The sequence below is a fragment of the Amphiprion ocellaris genome, chromosome 9 (assembly GCF_022539595.1).
Source record: "Amphiprion ocellaris isolate individual 3 ecotype Okinawa chromosome 9, ASM2253959v1, whole genome shotgun sequence".
NCBI lineage: Eukaryota > Metazoa > Chordata > Actinopteri > Pomacentridae > Amphiprion > Amphiprion ocellaris.
Window position 1 is genome coordinate 31,298,340 of NC_072774.1, and position 22,449 is coordinate 31,320,788.

General features: G+C 42.5%; 1 protein-coding gene across 2 annotated transcripts in view; it reads left to right on the plus strand.

The window, feature by feature from the left end:
• Nucleotides 1-22,449, plus strand: part of zfpm2a (zinc finger protein, FOG family member 2a) — a 118,379-nt gene that overhangs the window by 15,737 nt on the left and 80,193 nt on the right. For both annotated transcript variants that reach the window (XM_035956940.2, XM_023289489.3), the window contains exon 2: nucleotides 15,866-16,024. In XM_035956940.2, the coding sequence (XP_035812833.2) occupies nucleotides 15,866-16,024 (159 nt within the window). The remainder of the gene's footprint in view (nucleotides 1-15,865; nucleotides 16,025-22,449) is intronic.

The following is a 22,449-nucleotide window of genomic DNA, read 5'->3' on the forward strand; positions in this document are numbered from 1 at the left end:
TGGGTTCCCTGTAAAGACAAACATGAAAGCAATCACCAAGGGTTCTTTAGGCCCCTTTCTCTTGTGTTGTGTGTAATGCAGCTTCTGTACTGCCTAGGTAGTCTCTGCCATCTGACTGCTGTTTGAAGTCAGCAGAAGTCGACAATATTTGCTTTTCAGCAGTTCTCGCCCACTGTGTCTCTCTGGTGCTTTTGAAAGTGTGACCAGTGTGGAGTCTCTATCAGTGCACTTCTTGGAAGAAATGGCTCAAATTGGGTGTTTGGTTTGTTGGTGGATCGATGATGAGGTGCTTGCATATGAGGGGCCGCCGTTCATTGTTGTCACGGGGGGTGAACGTGATGGACAGCTCCAGGCAGGGGAGGAGGTGGGCAGCGATGGGGGGAGCTGGAGGGTGCACCGAGCCAGACTGGACCATTAGGGAGTGGCGGATAGCCTCGGCTCAGACCTGCTGGGGTGTGATCTCACCAAGGAATCAAGAATGAGCCAATCTCAGTCACCCCCCCCCCCCCACCCCCCCCCAAAAAAAAAACCTCCAAAAAAACCTGACAGAGGGCGAAGGAGAGGGAGATTAGATAGTTTGAAAGAAAAGGGGGAAAGGTGCAACCAGCGCCAAACCAAAAAGCAGCTTAGCTCATCATTCTAACTTTATGATGATTGCTTTATACTAGTGCAAATACATTTTTGCCCTTTCTGAGAATATAAACCCTTTTTTTCAAGTTAACCATATTAAGTAAAATCTGTTAAATTCAATCATTTTTCATCTTGTCTCAATCCAGAGTAGCTGTGACCTTTGCTTTGTAAAATACTGTCTTTAGTGAGCAAGCATTCATTGCCAACTTCCAACGCGCTATGCCATGGAAACATTAATACTCATAAAGTAAGGTTCCATGCTCAACTCGCATTTCAATTTATGCTTCAGTTCCTTTGCTCCTTCTCCATCCACCTCCTTCTCTCCAGAAACTCTTTTTCCTTGTAACACACAAGAGTCTTGCCATTATCCCAGAGAATTAGAAGGTGCAGCTCAACCTATTTCCAATATACTGTAGAAGCATGCTTCCCTACTTACGCAAGTGCATCTTTGTGGATTTGAAGCATAGGGTGCTATTTCTAATGGCATTATCCAGTGAGTGTATGTATGAAAGCTGCTTCTTTTCTGTGGTGGAGGTGCATGTGGGTGGGTTAGAGGGGAGGCTGCGAGGCTGCTGAGACCCCGGCGTTATCAGCACCAGATGCAGGTTGACTTCAGACTTTGAATGGAAGGTAAAGAGAGAGAGGAGGGAAATTAATGAGAGCCATAAAACCAGCAGGATAAATAATTAGCCAACTGGTTCTGAGATCTGTCCCTTTAACAGCAGCTGCAAATAAATTCTCCTCGCAAAAGTTTGTTTGTCAAAACGGCAGGCTGATGCCGTTAGCTGCAGCTGTATGCATGTGTGCTTTTTGAAGATTCAATTGTTGGTGTTGCGCTGCGTCCTCCCTTCTTCATTTGTCATGTGTATCTGAGTGACAGGTTTCTCTGTCCTGCCACCGATAATTGGCTGGACCAGTGCTTCCACCAAATGTGTGCGGCGCAGACAAACAGAAAAAAAAGACTATTCAGCTGTCATAATGTTCTTCATAAATCATCTGGATGAGAGTGTCATATTTGTGTCCACATTTTTGTTTAGAATAATCAGAAGAACATAATGTTGCTTGTTTACTCGTGGCTGATGTTCCCCAGTTGAGCTTCTAGAAAGGGCGCGGGCTGTAAAACACTTTGCTTTGTGCAGATACTGAACCCAACGCGCCTCCGACCGCATTTATGTCCGACAAGTGATGTCATTTCACTGAACTGATTGCTACTTTGCGGTGCCCTCATCAGGATCAAAGCTAATTTTTGCTGCATTAGAGGACACTTTGTGCCAGTGTACTGTGTGCTGATCTGGAGTGTTTACATGCGGTTCACTCCCTGAGGATTTCGTATTATTGTTGTCACAGTGTATGGAGCACAGCCACTTGTATTGTTCTAATACACCACCGGTAGATTTGAAAAGAGCTGAGCAATCACTGAAAGACTTACATTATCCTGCAGTCTTTGATCGCTATTCATGTCTCTGCGCTAAGTAATCTTCCCCTCTAATCTCATTCACAGATATAAATAAACAAGTAATGCTCTAAATGAGAGGGAGCACACGAGTGAACATCCAGAGGATTATGGTAATTTGTGGATAAATAGAGGTGTTTTAAACATGTGACTTTTTATTAGGAAAGTTACTTCTTTTAAAAAAGACTGTTTTTCACTCCATGGATCCAGAGGAATCAGTCAGTAAATTGCATTTTGTTCATATATTCTGCACGAGTAAATGATGAAGTGAAGATCTTTTAATGTTTAATAGCAGATTCAGACAACACAATTTGCTTCTCAATAAGGTTTTGCTTCATGAATGTCAAATTCCCCTGGGAATTATTTAGATGATACAGAGTGTTTGCTCACTTCTGATTAATAACTTACACTGTAAATAAAAGCACAAAACTCTAAATACCATTCAAATCAACTTGCCCACATTGCTGATTGATTTTTTTGGAGTTCTCTCTTTTTTTCTAATCTCTTCCAACTTGACATTTGGAAAGTCAGAAATCAATTATGTCTCCTTCCCAAATGAAAGGCGGAAAAAACTAGTATATGACTTTAAAGTCAGCCTAGCTCGCCTTTGACACGGCACATTACAAAGGGAAAGGAAAATCACACTGCATACCTGATCCATAAAAAAAAAAAGCCTTTGAAATGGATTGCTGGGTGGGATCCAGTCTGGCACAAGTCATGGCATTGATGGCACAGCCCCTAGGTGCAGGGATACTTGGCCTGGACAAGACGGTTGCTGGGCCCGTATCAGTGGGCACTGGCCCATCCTCTGGGAGCTCCTAAGCCATGCCGTCTGAAGAAGAACTGATGGGGTTGGCAGCACATATGGGCATGCTACGGGTTTTATTTCAGTCAAAAACAGCCCCGATGTTATCGCCTTCAGTCACCAGTGCAGCAGCATCACAAGGCTGACCGAGATGATTGGGCTTCACGGGGGAAAAAAAATCCTGCTGCAAATTAACTTCAAAACTTTTCTTTTGTTCCATCTGTACGGCTTTAAAAAACATACATACATCCCAGGTGCTCAGATCTAATTGTGCACACTATTTCCATCTACCATGTTGTGTTCCGGTGACAATTTGTTCCAGCTAATTGGAAATTTTGCACTGGCTCTCCTTGCAAAATACATCAGCCTATCATGAATGACACTGATGTGATAAGCGCGGATTCCGTTAGCTGCCACTGTTATTTCAAGCCAGGAAGGCTCAAGCATAAAAGTTGACAGCTGCAACAGTTTTCAGAAATAGTTAGTTGATAACCATCCACGGGGTAATGAAACTTCCACCTTTGATGAGAAGTTGAAAAGAGAGTGTTTCACTGTTGGCTTGGCAGAACATTAGACATGGCTGCAGGCAGGCAGGGGCCGGCGAGGGATCGTGCTGTTTTAATAGGGCTCATCCAGAGGTGATGAGAGCACTGCATGCACTGAACTGGAGGTGTGAGCTGGGGCTGCCAGTACATATCTTTTGTCTTTCATTATCTTTATTTCCTTATTATTTTAAATGGCCGGTGTGTGTGTGTGTGTTTTTTCTTCACTAGAAGCTTTTTTGATATCCATTTAGATTGGGGCTTCATTAAAAAACCTCAGACAATGGAGTGACTTCTAATTAAGAAGCGCCGCATCTGGCCCCTGGCACCCTATCCCGTTGTTCCATCTATTTTGCTGGGGAGAATTCATTTGTTTCTTAATTAAGAAAAACACCAATAGCGTGAAAAATCTGCTTATGGTACCTGAATCCTAATTAGTTAAATAGTGAGGGGAAGGGGAAAACACATTCCAGTAGCCCTAGAAATGAACTCAGAGCTGATAAAAATGAACTAACTAGCCTTGCATAAATCGAAGCTGGGGAGAAAGTGTACCATCATTATGGCTAAGACAATATGCAAACTATCTTCAAAGAAATCAAATTGCCGGAATGTTTTCATTTGCATGTATTAACCATTAACATAATGAGGAGAAGTGACATTGGACCCGGATTGTGTGTCTGTTCGGATTGATAACTCTGCTGCATCTGCAAATAGTCTCCTCTGCAAAATTATGCTAGCAGTCAAATCAGTGTTGAACTGTGGAGGGAGAGGGAGAGTGGTAGAGAGAGGGAGAGGAAGACATAGAGAGAGAGGGCTGAGACAGAGGGAGAGAGAGGAGGGAGACAAGAGGAGGCTTTTGCTTTCTTTTTCCGTTTTATCAGGGAGCTCTGTGCAAACCTGCTGCAGTGTTGAATCGGAGCCATCATCCTCTGACAGCTATCCTTAAACAGGAAGGTGCCGCGAGTCATTGTCTCTAAGGCTCTGCGGAAAGCTGCTATGTGTGTGTTTTCGTGTGTGTGTGTGTGTGTGTGTGCGTGTGTGTGTGTGTGTGTTTGGGGTAGAGAAACACAGGGGGATGTGCCCATGTGGTTGCTAGCTGGAGACAGACCTCGAGTGGGCACACTTCACACTTCTCGCCCTCCTCCCCCTCCTCCCTTGTACATATCGGACACATGCACGCACACGCCTGCACACAGACTCATGCATACATGTGTCACCCCCAACACTTCCAAAACACACACACACACACACACACACACACACACACACACACACACACATCTGAGTGCTTCCAGGATACCAAAGGCTCACTTATCTGTTCCGTAAAGACTCACCATGGCCCACATTGGCGAGTTGGCGGGCAACCAGCCAAATCCACTGTGTGTTCTCTACTGCAGGCATCATGCAAAACACTGAACTGTCTTCAATATTCAAAATAATTTTTCCAACATGCTATTTCCCAGGATCAGCCTCTTAGGTCAAATTATTCAATTAAGTGTCTGTTTATTACTGATACCAAAGCTGGGTGGCGGTTCTACTTATCACCTTTTTTGCAGATTGGTGTTCTCGCAGAATACCACCATAAAGATTGCCTTGGCTGTAATTAAAATGGCACAGAGACAAATTTGGCGCAGGGCTAAGACACGGGGAAATGAAGGAGGTAGGGGGAAATTGCAGGGGCTACGTTCTGTCATCCAGTGAAAAAAGTTAAGGCTGTAAAGTGGCAAAAATTATTGTCAGGGTGCTACTGTACACCACAAAGAGGCAGGTACGAGGTAAAAAATTGCAGCCTTTTGGTGGCGTTGTTGTGTTTTTGTGTGCAGAAAATGGTCAGGAAACTAGGCTGTGCTTTGTGGGTCTGAGTGAAGCAAGTGAACAGGAGTCAGTGATGGTTTGTGTGGCAGAGCGGATGCTGTTTCGACGACCTAAACGCCAGCCGGGCTTGCATCCATCCACGGGCCTGTGTGTTTGATGAGCTATTGGCAGGCTATGGGGACACGTGTTCCCATGCCTCGTGGCAAACATACCTTTCACCGTCTTTGACTCCACAAGCCTGTGTGACTTCTCAGGGAAAAAAATATGAAAGAAATCAAAGCGCCAATAAGCTGAGGGTGTTAAGCCAGAGAAGGGGGGAAAAAAAGAAAAGAAAGACCTGAGCGACTTTGGATTTTGACAGAATCTTCATGTGCTCCCTGACAAAAATTTGCATTGTTATCACAGATAACTGCCGATGTTTTTACTTGGTTGTACATTTTTGTGAAATATGTAAAATGTAAACCGAGCCTCTAACGATTCCCTTAATGGCGCGGATCTTGCTTTTCTCCCCCGAATCGCGTCTTAGCGGGCTTCTCAGTGCGGGATGTCTGATATCTGAATATTAAAAGGGAGTTTCAAGCTCATCTGCAAATGTGATTTGCACATATCACACTTCTGCAGTCGTCAAGCTGCTTCATCGCCAAGCTTCTGAGCAAAGAAGGCTGGGGAGGGGAGGGAGAAAAAAGAAAAAGAAAGATGCACATATGGGTTGCTATTGATGTATTCCATTTCTGACCTAATTTAAATCCCTGCCAACAAACTCATATGCATACTGTACATTTGCTAAATTACAGAGTGTAAACCTTGCCTTCTCGCGGAGACAGGTGTAAACATCAATGTTGTCATAATGCACCACCAGTAAATATGATAATCGCGCCATTCTGCAATAGAGCACAAAATAATTTGGACATCATTTTGATGCCTGAGGGGCCCAGGGGAATGCCCTCCAGAACGAAGGTGGCCCATTGACATGCTATACACGCCAAGATATAATTATGGCTGTCTGTCTTTGTTCCTCCCAAGCTCCCTCTCAGAGCACTAGTAATTTGCTTGTGATATTTTGGTATTCTTTACGATTGAGTTATTCTCTGTGGACTTGAGTATTACATGGGTGTAAATGAAGATGCGAAGAAGCTGCTCTGCTGCCAAATCCCAAAGTTCAGAAACTGTAATATCATAACGGCAAAGTTGATGCTGATAGGACCAAGTTATTTTGTGAAGCCTGATTTGAAATTTTATTTGGGCGCCTGACACATGACGACTCCTGTTCCTTTCGATTTCAGGTGCCTGCTCTAAGTGTCATCTCTGGCTATCTGTGTGGGACTTTGCTGATAATAAGGGGCAATGCCAGAATATCTTTAGGGTATGCGGTGTGTCGAGCTGCGGTGTGTTGTCATGATAATCCCCTCATTTGTAATGTCGGGATCAGCAGGTTACGGCTCTCCACTTGCCTGCCATGTCAAGACTTGGGACTGGCGAGGTGGATTGTCATTTCTGAAGCAATATTTTGACAGTGCCTTCACTTTACTCGCATGCTGCGGCTCAAAGGTCAGAGCTGTGCCACTTCCATTTACTGTGTGAACACTCAATCCCTGAGGAGTGGAGCTCTGTACATCTCCCCCTGCCTCAGCCTCTCTCCCTACCGACACACACTAGTCGTTCTTTCTGCCTCTCACCATTTAACTCACTTGTTTTAGGAGATAGATGTCAAGGCTAGTCCCACACAGAGCTTTATAGTGGGTCTAAAGCTCCCAAATTGAAGGGCAATTACGACTTATAAACCTTCATAATAAGAGTGAATGGGAAAAAGGCAGCCCCTGTTCAGTTTAGCTCACTGTGATGCCCGATTTCCCCTCCTGCCATCATTCCAATTAGTGTATCTTAAAGACAGCCTCCTCTCCTTCCGTCACCGCAGCTCTCAGCCAGCCTCGTATCGCACTCACTGCTGGGTAGTTTTTAAAAACATAGTCTGGTGTGATTGTTGCAACTGCACAATGTCTCAATGGTGTAGCTGTCATCCATTTTCCTGTGTGCTCGGTGCCACTCCTCAGACACAGAGGCAGGTTATGTCAACCAAATAAGGCCCTTGTCAGTAATACAAAAAGACATTGTTGCTGGTCCATTGTTACCTGCTCTGCCAGCTATCATATAGAAAGTGATGGAGTGACGGTGTTTTGGAGCGCGGTGCAGCTCCAGAGCCCCCAGGGGTATTATGGGTGTAAATCTCCTTCACACAGTTCTGCTCCAGGCCAGAGAGAGCATCGTCATTAGCTGGAGCAGATGGAGGGGCCTCAGCACTGTTTTGCTCTATCTTCTGTTGGACTATACTGCTGGAATCCTGGTTTGATACAATGCGAGTGGATAGGAGCAACAGCCCGAGCCCAGACAATGAATGATGAAATCCACATGAAATCAGATGAAAGCTACAGTACACACACACCCCAGGAGACTGATTCATCATTTATTTGTGAAGTGATGATAGTGGAGGTTTGGTTAACTACTGGGCCTGTTCATATGTTTGTGTTCCTTTATTGTGGTGGCAGCCGAGAATCACAAGTTGAGTTAGTAAGTTGGGTTTCACTGATAATGTCTGTGAAGGCTGATAGTGATAGCAGCGATATAGATCCACAGAAAATAAAGTACGATGTACTATTTTGGGCATTCAATATTTTAGCGTAATACTCAAACCGGAGGATTTTTATTACATTATAGTAAATAAAACATCTTTGGGGCTATTAATCTGACAAAAAGGCAATGTTGAGATGTCATGTTGAGTTCTGTGAACTTGTGATGGGCATTTTTACTATTTCTAGTTACTTTATAGTTTAAAAAAAATTAAGGATTACGTTAACTGTTGTTTGCCGCAACCCTAAAAGACACATTTGAATTAATAGTACTGATATCATTGCCAAATTATTTTAAATATGTCAATTATATATTTAATTATAACCATTCTGTGTGTCAGTTTTTAAAATTCCTCTTCATTTTTCTTAAATTCATTTGCAGTATAACCGTAAATATTCATGACAACACATAAAGTAAGTTTCCCTGAGTAGTATAGTAAACGTTAAAAAATCATGATAAAAAAAAAAATTGATGAATAAATATGAAAAATAACAATCAAATTTTGAGATTTTTTTTCTCTTAATTGGAGCAAATATCTGATACTTCATAAAAATCCAATATCAGCCTGATACTGTATAACAGTTTAAGCCTGATTCTAAGCAGCTAATCAGTGCAATCATTTATCAATGAGGAGTATTTATCTCCAGCAGCCACTAGCTCCTCATTGAAGCAGCACTATTTCACAGTGTGCTAGAGGCCCGCTATCCAGGGAGCACGGAGCGTGTGCAGTGTGTGTGTGTGTGTGTGTGTGTGTGTGTGTGTGTGTGTGTGTGTGTGTGTGTGTGTGCGTGCTGTCTGAAGCACTGGCAGAATCCTAATCTTCCAGCAAGAAGAAGCTTCACTTGGCCAGATCAAGAATTAGGAGGGAGGCAGAGTGGGGGAGGAAGGGGGGAGGAGGAGGGGGAGAAAAAGCCCATCTCGGTCTGTGTTTTAAAGGACAGTGCTTTGAATGTCATTTGACAATTTCCTTTTAATTAGAACTAATTTACAGAAAGATGCCCACCAGCTAATCTTTACAGGATAATTAACTTCTATTTTCTTTACTTTTAATTAAAAAGTGGAAAAGATTTAGCTGATCCATAAAGAATTGTTCTTTTGAAATGTTCATCAGACTTCACACTTCTTTTGGCATTGGTAATATTTAGATCCTATCTGCTGCTCACAGTCTCCACTGAGTTATTGCAATGATTTTCTCCCCCTTATCCGAGGTATTAAGAAGTGGAACTATCAATAGTAGAAATAGGAACCAGAGGCAAATTAGAATTGAATTAATGAAGAATTTATTGCAAAAGGAACCCCCCATCCTTCATAATACTGGAATGAAATTGACATCTTAGATATATCCATTTCATAGAAATTCCTTGATGGGAAAATATTGTTTTATCTACATTATTTGATACAGTAATCATCTTTCTTTTTCTGAAGGCGCCCCATTAAATTCTTTGAAATGATGCTAGACTAAAAGCTAATTGTTGCAGAGGCAGTTTTAGCATTTACAATATTGCCATTTCAGCCCCCACAGGCTTGCAGGCCACTGAATGTGACGAATATGAAGCTTTTCAGGTTAAACACCAGCATCTTATTCAGTACTTAAGACACAGTCAAGTGTCTGGTGCCTCTACAGAATGAAAACTCCCTCAGACTCATCAGAGCTGCAGAGAAAAGTCTTTTCTTGCCACTGTTAGCACTTAGCACCTTCCAACAGACTTTACTTAGTGGAGATAAAGTGAGCCAATATGAGGTGAGCGTGCTGTAGACAGAGCCTCCACTCGTCTGCAGATGAGCCAATGGCTGAAGATGGATGCCCCCACTTAACCATGATAGCTCCCTGGAGGAGCCTCACTCAATGGCTTCATTAAAAGTGAACGTTCTGGTGAAAAGCTCGCTTATAAACCAGTAATTAAGACCACACATATTTTACCTGCTTTGTTTCAGCTGTCACATCCAGTGTACAGGCACATGGTTAACTTTTATTTCCTTATAAGTCACAGAATGACACTAATAAATCATTCAGCCAGAGCAGAAGCAAGTGTGTAACAGGAAGGACTTAAATGCAGCACACTGGCCATTTTAACAGCATTTTAATCCCTTCGTTGCACCTACAAAGCAAGTTACCCTGCAAAGGCGGCATTAACTAAGCCCATATTACTTGGAGGACAAGCCTTGTGACTTTTATGGACCAAACATTGTACCAGTGTCCACTTGGACGTGTTTGCGTCTCTGTAAACTCTAGAGAGGCAAGTAAAGTCAGTAGAGTGAAGCAGGACCCAGCTAAATCCACAGAGAAACTGGCTGGCATCTGCTGAAGCCCTCGGGCACGCTCAGAGGTGCCTCCAGCATTTTAATGGCATAGTCAAATGCCAGCATGTTTTCATGCCATTCCAATTCAAATTCATTGGATAAAGAAGTAAGAGCGTGTTATTCCCCTTCAACAGTCCAGACAGAAACACTGGGCGCAACAACACAGAACTTAGCAACTCTGCAAACATGCTGGGATCCAACGTTGTGTCTGATTGGAATAAGATACTCGACTAGAATTATGTCAACAGTATTTGAGAAACGTGAACAAAAAAATAAATCCTTCTCTTATAGAAATGATTTTTTTTTTTTTTTTGCATGTGGGTAACACTTGCAGAAGCTCTCACTGCATGATGCTTTCCCAGCCAACGGGTGTGTCTCAGTCCTGCTGCACAGAGCCTAAATGTACAGTAATGTAAACTCAGTGTGCCATCTAAATGCATGATGTCACCACATCACATTTAGATGCCTTGTCATCTTTAAACGCTGCGACCTCACAGAAGGATGTGCTGTTGTGTGCGAGGCTGTTTTACAAGGATGTGAATACATTCATTCAGCCTCCCAACCCCACCCCACCTCACCGTGAACCCGCCCCCCCCTCTTTTTTCACCACAATTTCCAGATGAGCGTTGGTGCTGAGTTTTCAAGCAGTTTGTTGACTGTTGATTGTAAGCGCTTGAATTTAGGAAGGCAGCCATTTCTAATCATGAGAATTACATTGCTTAGCAACCGGAAAATCAAGTTGAACAATACCATTGCTTATTCTTGGTCACAGACTGCAGCTCTGAGAACACATCAGTCTCCACTGAAGCTGTTCCACGCTCCTCCCAGCGCACACACATGTTTTACACACAAGCAACCATTCAGACAATATACAATATGGTAATTTACTTTTGACTTGTGTTACAGCATTAGCTCCACATTTAGTTTGATCACAGAGTGTACAACTCGGAAAACGGCTCTTTTTTTTGTAACATTTCATACAGTATGAAGAAAGATGTTTGAAATGAAACATTCCTTTGAGGGTTCCTGTAGCATATTAAGCTATTAAGAGTTGCGTAAATGCTATCTATTTCATTACAGTGATCAAGGATTAAATTAGAGGCTTGAGCCCTGTAACATATACACTAAGTCTCCTCCAAGGCTGAGGGAGCCCTCTGCTTCCCAAAGGTCATTATAGCTGAGGAGAGAGTATGGCCCCCAGTCTCTCCTCGCCTCTCTCCACTTTCTCCTCCTTCTCTTTCTCTTGTCTCTCAACCTTGCCAACCTATCCTACTAGATTTGACAAAAGACTTTTTTTCTATTTTAACAGCGAGCGAGTGTTTATCTGTATTTTTTTCTCCAGCTGTGGGGGTAAACAAATGAATGTGCATGTAAACCTACCTGGCTTACAGCATTAAGCAACTCAAGACAAAGCCTATATTTCCACATTTCCTCCCCCGCAAAAGTTCCTGTGTGTGTTCACCCGGAAGTGCGGAAGCCGCTGTTGGCACAAAGGGCCAGACACAGGGAGCGCAGTTGGCAAGGGTTGAGCTGTGTGGCCCTGTTGGATTTTAGGGCTGCATTATGCATTCATGTTTAGTCTCAGGTGCTACGTTTTATCCCCAGGCCAGCTTGGACACATTTTCAATGGACCTTTTGGATGAAAAACTGTATAGGTGGGAGCAAAAATGATTTCCATGCTTATAGAGATCTGCCGCTTTGTTCTGTCAGATTCAATTACCTCACCTCTAATTAGGGAGCTATAGAGGAGGCTGGGTTTGTGATCCACACATCACACTGTGGAGCCTGCTGATAATGTGAGGTATCGCTATCACAGCCCGGCCACAAGCTCCCCACATTGCGGACGTTTGAAAAAGCATGCCATGAAATTAGCAGTCACTCATACAGTTTTGCACATACACACATATTTCTTTAGAGCTCCTTTTTTTTTTTTTTTTTGAAGGGTGCGCTTTGGAAGCAAGGTTGGCACATCTGTGTGCTTTTTTTTTTTCCATTTTCTGTTTTAGTCCACTGAGGCACAGACTCCAGTACAGAGTATTTTCCTGAAAGATATGCTCATTCCACCACCTCTGTCTGTACTCTTCTCTTCCCTGCTCCCTTTCCTCTGTGACTCATTAATCCTCTGTCCATCATATGGTCTCAGAGTATCACCCCATTTTATAGACTCAGTGGGGGCATTACCATATCCCACTCCGGAGCTCCACTCCGCATGGCCGATCCCTATCAGACAGAGGCCATGCCATGAACAAAAGAGCCACTGTGATCAAGCCTGCATTCAGCTACCAATGTCTCTATTAGCATTGGCTGCTCCTGCCTGCTGCTCCTGCTGCATGACTGTTTGAACAGAGCTGAGATTTCTCTCTCCAGTCGGCAGAGGAAGAGTCTGATGAATGTGGATGATACAGTCGGGAGTGGAGGGTGTGGATAGCAGGGCTGTGGGGGTGCAGCGATACCTGGACACTGACCCTGATTGAGAGGAAGTTCAGACAGGGTGCAGCTTCCCTAAAACATCCTCTTAAAATTGAGCAGATAGCAGTCTTTGTGCTGGGATGATTTTGGCAAACCAAGCCTTTCTCTGGAAGGTAAAGCTCGTGAATTAGCACCTGAAAGTCTGGACTGAAAAGCTGTGGCACTTAAGGTTACAGATAATTATTGTAGGACCGTAGCTCCTATTATTCTAATGATTATTTTTTCACGATAAACTGATTGTTTAGTCGAGTGGTTCCTCACCCGTTTGACTCGTGACCCCTTAGAAATGAAGTAAGGTCTTGCTGTGACCTGTCAGCAGCGGTTGTGGCCTTATTGAAGAGCATGTGCAGTTTAATCAAAGTGATTTTCCTTTTCACATTGTTCCATCCCAAGGACTTCCAGAGTCCTAAAGGTGTAAATGTATCCAGGACTTCATTAGAAAAAGGTAAATTAAAGGAGAATGTCGACTTCTCCCACAGAAAGAATAACTTGTGTAACAGAAATATGGATTTTATTTAATTTAGTTTCTTTTATGGTTCAGCTTTCAGTCTAGCTCGTACCCCTTTATGCCTCTAGGTGAAACTTTGAAAAATTCCAATCACAAGATCTGAAAAAACAAGGTATTTTCTTTAAATTGCATGTTTTCTATGACGAAATGCCAAAAACCACAGATATTGAACTATTAAATCATGACATCATTTTGGCATTTTTACTGTATGAATGATTATTTTGACCAATCTGTTATTTAAACTTAGTTGGTTGGCTAATTAGGATGACACTACATGATTTTCTCTTCTCTGGCTTTCACTGATTTGTTCAGAAATGGGCTTTTAAAAGATATGACTTATGCATCTTTTGGAAGCTTAGATGTGTAAGTCAGACCTGATTTCTGTGTTTGTTGTAATGAGTGTACCATTTAAAGCAGCCTGTGTTGTCTTCTGCTCTCTCCACGGTGTCATTGGCCATCTGAACTCCAGAGGAGGCTTGATAAGAGGGCGAAGCAGCAGACATTCCTCCGGCCCAGTTCATCAGCAGACCCTATAGAAATGCACCAACAAGCGTGGGTCACACAGTGAATGTGACAGGATTTTAAACAGTACACAACTAAATATAGCAGGAACGCCACTATCAGAAAATGAGTTAGGAGTGTGGTGCTAGTCGTTTAGAAAGTCATTATTCTTATCATTGCTGTCTCTGAAATAATTTCAGGTCTCTCCATGCAATGAATACTGTATAATAAACTAAACATGTGAGAATGCGAACAAACTTTGGCAATCTACGTGGTCCCCAAGAAGTAGCCATCAGACCCCCTTTAATGTCTGGGTGGAATATTTCATTTTTCCATATTCAGTAAGGCCTCCAGTATCTCTATCAGTTTGAAAATGCTCCATTTAGTTACTATCTGTTAGAGTGGGGAAGTGAGATGCCCTTATTCTGAGTCTATTAAACCTCAATTCTATCTCATCTTATCTACCTAATCTTTGTGTCTTATTGACCATGAAGTTTATCTTTAATCTCTCTTTACCCTTATTATCGCACAACACTGTAGGTCTATTTTCTGTGGTGCAATAGTGCTGCTGTATTTGCCAGCAACAGAGGAGGAATCGTTTAGTTGTACACACAGTTCTTATTCAGCTGTGTAATGGAATGTGTACAGACTGTGTGTATAGAAATGTATTTCCCCGCTTTCTTTCACACTGTCTTCAATTGCCTTGGCAGGAGCTTTTAACGCCAGTCATACAATCTCCCCTTGATACTGCGATATTTATCTCTCAGTATCATCTTAAGCGATGGTAGACTCATCGAGTCACTTCACGCCTCACTTCACTCCTCAGCGAATCAGCAGAAGGCATCAGATAAGATCATAAAACTGTATCCTAATTTAAAAGCAGCACTCTGCCTCTGCAGTGTCTATTAGAGATCTGTGTGCTAATTCTTTTCATGTCCGGGGCTCCTGCAGATGTAGGCTTCTACAAAGGAGTAATTTATAAGACTAATGAAAAGAGCAAGCAGTTTGTGGACATCAGGGGGGTCTTTTATGAGGTTCAGTGCGGGAAGAAAGAGAAACAGGAGAGGCACACCAGTCCCACTTTCTGAACTGAAATTATTGCTTTATTAAAGCTGAGGGGCTCACTCCTGCTACAATAGAACAAACACGTTGAAAGGTGTCGAGAGGATAGAAGTGTACCCTGTTTGAGCTCCAGAATGATGCACAAGAGGCTGCAACATTGCTCATGTGTGACAGGCAGAAACAGAGACAGCATCCACATCTAGCTGCCAGTGATAGCAACACCTTTGATATGATTATTTAAACACAACTGGAGCAGGAGTTTTTATGCCTCATGAAAATGATGCAGTTTTCTCTCTTGACTGTATTATTTTAAATATAAACTAAGGTTAAACTTGAAGTGTCACTTCTTTGCTATGGTAATTCATGTGCAGACCTTGCAGACGTGTTTTGGTGGGAAGGAAAGGTGCGCAAGATCCACATTATCTTAATAACATTCAAATGCCGGGTAAGATGTTTTTCAGAACTAATACAATTCAGGTAGCAGTACAGTAATTCCATCAACACCCTTGATTGAAGCAAAATGGTAATATGCAAATACCAAAAGAGATGTACAGCTACAAGCAAAACTCTGAAATCATTTAGATTTAAAGAAATAATATTGCACAGAGGGGGGAAAAATTAATCACACGGAAAAGTGTCTCCTTTAAGATTGCACTGGTGTATTACCCGGAGGCATGGAATGTAAATGGAAAATCAACATTGTACCCTGTGATAAGGCTAACAAATTAATAAAAGTATTTTCTTTCCTCCTCCCATGCTGATGCCTGTATGAAAAGTCTGGAAAGGAACTTTTTTTTTCATTCCTCCATCTGTGTAAGGTTTTGTTTTGCAGGTAGTGGGATTAACATCAGCGCTCACCTTGGCTGCATGTCAGCTTGTTTTTCAGAAAACACAGTCTCAAAGGGCTTTTTCAATCGCTGTAATGGAAGGACCAATATTATGGCAAAATTCTATTCTTTATTGACATGTCTGAACATTGGTTCAGCGTAGAGACAGCGCAATGCTCTGCTGCACCTAGCATCGCCACAAAAGAAACAAGGAGAGGCAGCTTTTTTTCTTCTTAAAAGCCTGAAGGATGTGATGAAACTGCTGAACATCTCCCTCGTGTGTGTATGTGTGTGTGTCTGTGTACATATGTGTGCGTGTTCCCTCAGGTCCTCTGGAGGATGGCCTGGAGGAAGAGGAGGAGGAGTGTGTCTCCGAGGAGAACGAGCTCCTGGCCAAAGACGAGTTCTCGGTGGAGGAGAACTTCACTGCCGAGTTTGAGACTGAGAACATGAGCTGCGAAGACATGGAGTACTTCTGCAACAAAGGTGAGGATCATTTGCTTAAACCCGAAACTCCAGAAGTCGCCCTCTCTAAACAAGCAGTGCTCAGGGGTCTTTTTTAATACCTAACATGAGACAATATGTTCTGCCACCCTTGTGCCAAGCATCAAAAATAAGTTAAACTCCTGCCAATTGCATCTAATAAAATTCCTCAACATGTTCAAATCAAACCTGGCAGGACTTGTGTCCATGTGAGAATTTCTCCTGCATCACTGCCTGGAGTTGAAACTATCCATTTTGATATTTGATCCCAGCAATCCACCCAAGAGCAGTGGTTTGATCTGAGAGGAAGATGGCATCGGCAACACTGGCTCACCCTCTGTGATAATGCTGTGAAGGTGTGCTACGGTGCACCAATGCACTGGAGAGCGTAGCACTTCCCTTTGAGTCAGCTGCTAAAGCTCTGTAAACACTCAGCGGCACCTGCTACTGCTCGGAGGTCCAGCACTATAAAGCGCCTCAGCATCGCCAAATGCGCCCGAGTCCTCTTTGAACTCCAATTCAATTAGATTGCTTCTTTGTATGTTTGTTTCATTTCGGTCACACCTTGCCATCACAGGAGCTAATTTGTGGTCTGCTTCAGGTTACAGTGTGAAGATGACAGACTTGTCCCGGCTCCCTCCCCCCTCTAATGCCTCCACCCTCACCCCCACCTCTTCCTACCCTCCGGTCGCATGGCTTTCGCTACCCCAGGTGTCCCCGCTCTTACTGGCGCATGGATGCCATAAATTTGACTTTTTAATGAAGAACCAACACTTTGAATGTCTGCCTTCTCTTTCTCCTTTCAAAGGGAAATTTGTTTAGAATTATTTCTTCACACTTCTAAACTGATGTGCCTCGTGGGATTACATTACTGAGGAAAAATAAATCTTTCATGTTTCAGGTATAGGCTATGCCCCAGTAATCGTATCAATAATGTTTTCCTTTTGTTCTCTGGTAAATGTTGAACGGCACAATTGTTCAGAAATTGCAATTACCAGCAACGCCTCGGTTGCTTTAGCCTTTGTCTCCTTCGTAATGTCTCCTTACTCAAACTTCAAAGTACAATGCATGGTCTTCTAATAACCCAGTAGCTATGAAATAGATGGTGCAGTACATACTGGTGGTTACAGCAAGAAAAAAGTACAACTTCTGAAAATCTTCAAAGAACCTTGTCAGTCATTTGATATTCCCTTTGTTTTGGATAAAACCATGTGAGAAACTGGGCCTCAAATCTCCTTTCCATGTTTATGAATAAAGTCAACACAAATTTGCAATCCAGGATGTCAAATACTACTTTTCGCGAGCACTGGTAATCTGCTCCTTGTCATACACAAGCCTTACCAGTCAGATTTTTTTGTATTACTTTGCTATCTAAGCTTACAGTAGCTAATACTCCCATTGCCTCCTAAGACCCGAATGATGTACTATCCGAATTTCTTTTTTCCTCGTGGCAAGTTGTGTGCAATCATCAGGTGTAGCCATTTTCCTCATGATCCCTTCCTCAATTAGATCTGTTTAAAACTAATGTCGGAGTGGCTTAAATTTACCCCACTTATGTGAAACTGCCGTGAATTAAACAGGACGCAATCCTGGTGGCATTAAATGGTTTAAGTGTGTTATTCCTCGACTATAGGAGGAAAAAGAGAGCCCCCTTGATTAACTAAACCCTCTCAAATGTGATGGCGTGCTGTAATTAGCCCTGTGCGGACTTGAACGTGGGTTTTAAAGCAGCCACTCATCCCATGGCCTTTATCTTCTGCTGCTTTCCGGAGAATAAGGTCTCCCGTGTAAGGTTCTTCCACTGAGCAGTGACTCTCTGGTCTTAGCTTAGCCTTGTATCTGTGTAGTCACTCTCTGAAATGGGCTTGTCAGGGGGACCTAAAACCTCCATTAAAAGTTTCAGTCTATAATAGGTATTAAAAAGCTGTAGGAACACAAAGAGGAGTACCAATTTTCATTAACATATGAAGCACTTATTAACTTTGATCAGAGTGCGGTGAAGTAGCAAAGCCGCTTAAAGGCGCAAAGGTCAAGAAGTTGAATGCCACCAAAGACTCAGCCATTTGCCTTACCCTTGCAGAAAAGGGACTCCCCAGATAAGTGCATGGAGCACCTTGACGTCCCATCCTGGTCCGAGGATCGTGAACCTCAAAATTGGGACATGGTTGAGTCTGTAACCTGTTTAGTTAATGGTGTCATGACTCCCACTGAGTTTGGGTGCTTTTGTTGATTTCGTTTATAATATGTCAACAGAAATGACAGATTCGTTTAAGCATCATCAATTCTTCAGAAGAAATAGTTAGTCGTGTATTTACTCTAAAACCACTTCTTTATGAGCTGCATTAGGGCCTCCTAAGGCTTCTGGGCTGTTTAAACAGAGCATTGTCCTTCTGCTATGCCTCATCATTGGTTGCACATGACCTGCTTTACACATAACAACATATTTTTATGCCTTCTTTTACTTGAATGGTTTTTAAAGGCTTAAAATGGGAAAACTGTACATTAACTCACAAGAGAAAAAAGTAAAATAATTTGCAGAATTAAAGGCAGCTTTGTATATCAACAATGTGCTTTTCCCCACAAATTTGAGAGTTAAACACTGTACTTTTTACTCCACTACATTTATTAGACAGTTTTATTTAAACCTTTGCATCTTAATATTTTAGATGCAGGAACAGCAAATACAATGAAGTGTGTTGAAAGTAACTAACTAACTGCACATAGAGTAGATAGAATTTGTGTTACTCTAACCAGCTGCAACATTTAAATACTTACATGGTAATACATCATCCTTGTCAGTAGTTGTCACCTCTAAATCAGACAGACTCAAGCTATCGCAGTCACAGCTACAGCACTCATCTACCATTAAATGTATGAACGGTCCCTTGTCAGTTACACTCAAACTAATGACTCTGAAACAACATGGGACATGAAGCAGCCTGGTGGAGAAGCAGCATCCCGGAGAGAATGAACACTGTTTTAATATACATGGCATTTTAGAGGGGGTCTGCCTACCTTTCAAGAGCTCTCTGAGAGAAAAAAGGCCCACATCTAAAGAAATAACCTTGGCTTTCCGTTGCGATTAAACAAGAATCTCGCCTCAAACAACTTCTCCTGCTCGGTCAATTTCACATTTATGGAACCCTGCTTGTGAAGAAACCAACAGATGAACACATCGACTCCACAGCAAAGCTTTATACTCTGTTGACACACCTGGCTCCATAATTGTGAGAAAGATACCTTTTTTTATATGCGCTGAGTGGCATGTTCTTTTTTTTACTGAAATTGTGAAATTTCACCTTGCTGTTTTACCCCCTCTTTTATTGTTGGCTATCTGTGAAGTTCAGCACAGGGTGTTGCCACAAGCTGTTCACTTTGAGCGTTCCAAGTGTTGTCTGATGACAAATGACTTCCTTACTTAGCTCTGGCAGTAAATTTACATGTCATTTTATGTGTCTCATTTCCTCGATGTAAAACGTCTTTTCATGAAGTTATACTGGGTGATTTTTTCAGCTCAAACTGTTTGATTCTTATGTCGTTGTGGGTGTTTGTGTGTCCGAATACTTCAAGCACAGCTCAATGTGAATGTTTGCACTCTTCTGCACCGATCCCCTCAAAATATAGAAATCATAATGCAGGCGTGAACATTTTATCACAGTGGAAGCAAAGAGTGAAAGCAAAGGACTGCATGCCCAGGACTTACCATTGTAAATAAAAAAAAACACCTTGACCTTTCAAATAACCCCTCAGTGAGTAATTTGACTTAGAGCTGTCAGACATGTACAATAACAAGCAGAAAGTGGCAGAATTAATTATTCTTTGTGTAACACAGAAGTAATCAGAATCTCCAGCAACATAGGAGGAAGATCTCCTTGGCTCTTTCACCACAGCTGCCAGTGCCCAGAATGGTAAATGTGGAATTTTAATGCACAGTTGATGCTGGAGAATATGGGGAAATGCTAATTTGTGGTGCGATAAGATGAATCGAGTCATCCCTTTAGCCCCATTTGACTCAGTGGAGGAAATTAATCATTAATGTTTGTTAAGTATGACAATCTAACTGGGCCAGATCTACATGCTCAGAGACTGAGGCAGAGCGAGATAAAGACCCAGGCTGCAGACAGGGAGGAAAACTGCCAGATTCTGTAATGATGGGAATTTATTGGCATTTAAAGAGACAGTGGCAAGGCATTTCACTAATAGCCTCCCTCCATTGGAGTGCTCTGCCTGCCACAAATTGCATGCAATTCAAACCTATTTTTCAGATAGCAGAGAAGTCTTACAGCTATGCTTGACTTTGGTGAAAAAGGTTGCTTCCTGGAATTGACTTTATCTGTTGCAGCACAATCTGCATCAACAACCAAATATGCAATATCAACTGACTAACGCTACCACTGCTGTGGGGACAGCAGGCATCCCCCCCTAATATAACATTCTGAAAATCATTGCCAAGCTCCAATACTAGCAAGACTGTGATGGGTTTAGAGGAGTGGCACTGGGTTAAAGTCATTGAGTCTATAATTTAGCAACATGCAGAACTGTGCAATCCCATACGAATAGTGAAAAATACCTACACTCCATTTTTCAGAAATTGCAACCTGTCTGTAGACTCAGTGGTCAGGAATAGTGTGCTCTGAGCTACTTAAAGTCACACACAAGAGATTGACATTTTCAAGGGCTTCCTTGGCAGAGACAATGCTAAAAGGGAGAGAAAAAGCCAATATGACTTTGTTGCTACCTTGCTCGAGGAATTGTTTGTGTAAATCGCCTATAAGCTTATTGACCTGAATGTGTGGCACGCTGCGTGTGACTGCGATTTGGCTAGAGAGCTGTCCTTTGATAGAGCAGCGATAGGGCTGATTTTAACAGCTCACTGGCTCCTCTTGCATGCCCGCCAACCCAGAACCCAGCAGGCCGCCTCGCCTCCCAAGCCCTCCCCGTCCCGTCTGTTCTCTTCAGTCCTCTCTCACTCAACCTTGAGTATATCCATTTGATTGCACAGGGAAAGAAACCTAAGCCAGATGTAAATTATGATCTAGGCGATAATGTAGAGGATGATCATTGACAATCTGTCTCTTTTGATGAGCCTGCAGAGGGTTTCAATTCAAATGATGAAACAAGGCAGAGTCTCTATTACTAAGAGTGGACCTCTGTGAATGAAAAGGAGCATCTCAATCAATCAGTTTCCGTATCAGATAGATTGAAATTCCTGTTTCAAATCATAAAAATGGGTCTCCATATTCCTCTGTATTTCAGGTTTTATCACACTGTAAGCAAAGGAGTGCTGCTCCAGCACTTCTTCCTCTGCTGCAATTTTTTTTTCTAGTGACATTTGTGCAGGAAACTTCATCAAAGCCCTGTGACATTGTTCCCTGTGAGGTTGCCTGGGCGATTGTGTTTAAAATGCACTGCAAACTGTGTTAGATAGAAGGCAGAAAATCCTTAATCACTGCTTAATTAAGGAATCATCTTGTAGCTTCATTTCCCGGGCTGTAATTAAACACTTCCAATACGTTTCGTTACAGGGCTTAACATGTTCGCCTGAGATCAAGGTAGTGCCTTTAATGTTATCTCGCCAGCTTTTTTTAAACTCCGCTCCATTGGAAGGAACTGTTGATACACGCCTTTGTTATCCTCGTCATAATACGAGCCTAGTATGCTAAAGAGGTTCTCCAGGCCCAACAATAAATAGTGGGGGAATTTAGTTGAGTGGGCTCCCTGATAATATACTGGGAGAGAGGAGGAGTAGCGGGAGAAATTGCCAGCCCAAGCAGACACTTGCATAAGCAAAACTGGGTCATAATGACCTCATGTACTGTAAGTAGGACATTTCTGCAGACTTCCTTTAGTATCACTTTTTTTCTTTATATACATCTCCTATTTTAGTGCGAGGCAGAAAGCTGACATCCTTTTGGCGATGTTTGCTACCTTCTTTGAAGTGAGCCATGTCAAAAAAAAGCTAAACAAGCATGGTGTGTGTGCTTGATCTGGAGATTAACCTAACTGAGGATGGACGGCTGGAGTGTGTGTCCCATGGCAGTTGTCACCAGAAGTGTGATAGCTGAGACTCGGAAATATTTTTTGGAAGCTGTGGGGGTGAAATCAGATACAGATGTAGTAAACAACCATATAGCAACAATATGTTCTGTTACATTTGGTGATAGGTAGGATTTTATTATGCCCTGTGTCAGCCACATCCTAATGATATATTGTCTTGTTATCCTAATATATTCACATTTAAATCTACATATCCTTCCTTTTTTTCCCTTGTAGAGTGTATGAAGTGTAGTAATCCATTGTAGTAATCCAGGCCTGTCCTTGACCGTTCACTATTGGGTTTAAAACATCAAAGGGATGAAAAAGATGTGGTGACAAAAGTGAGAGAAATGTTCCTCCACAAACCACCAACCAGCACTACATGCCCCAAG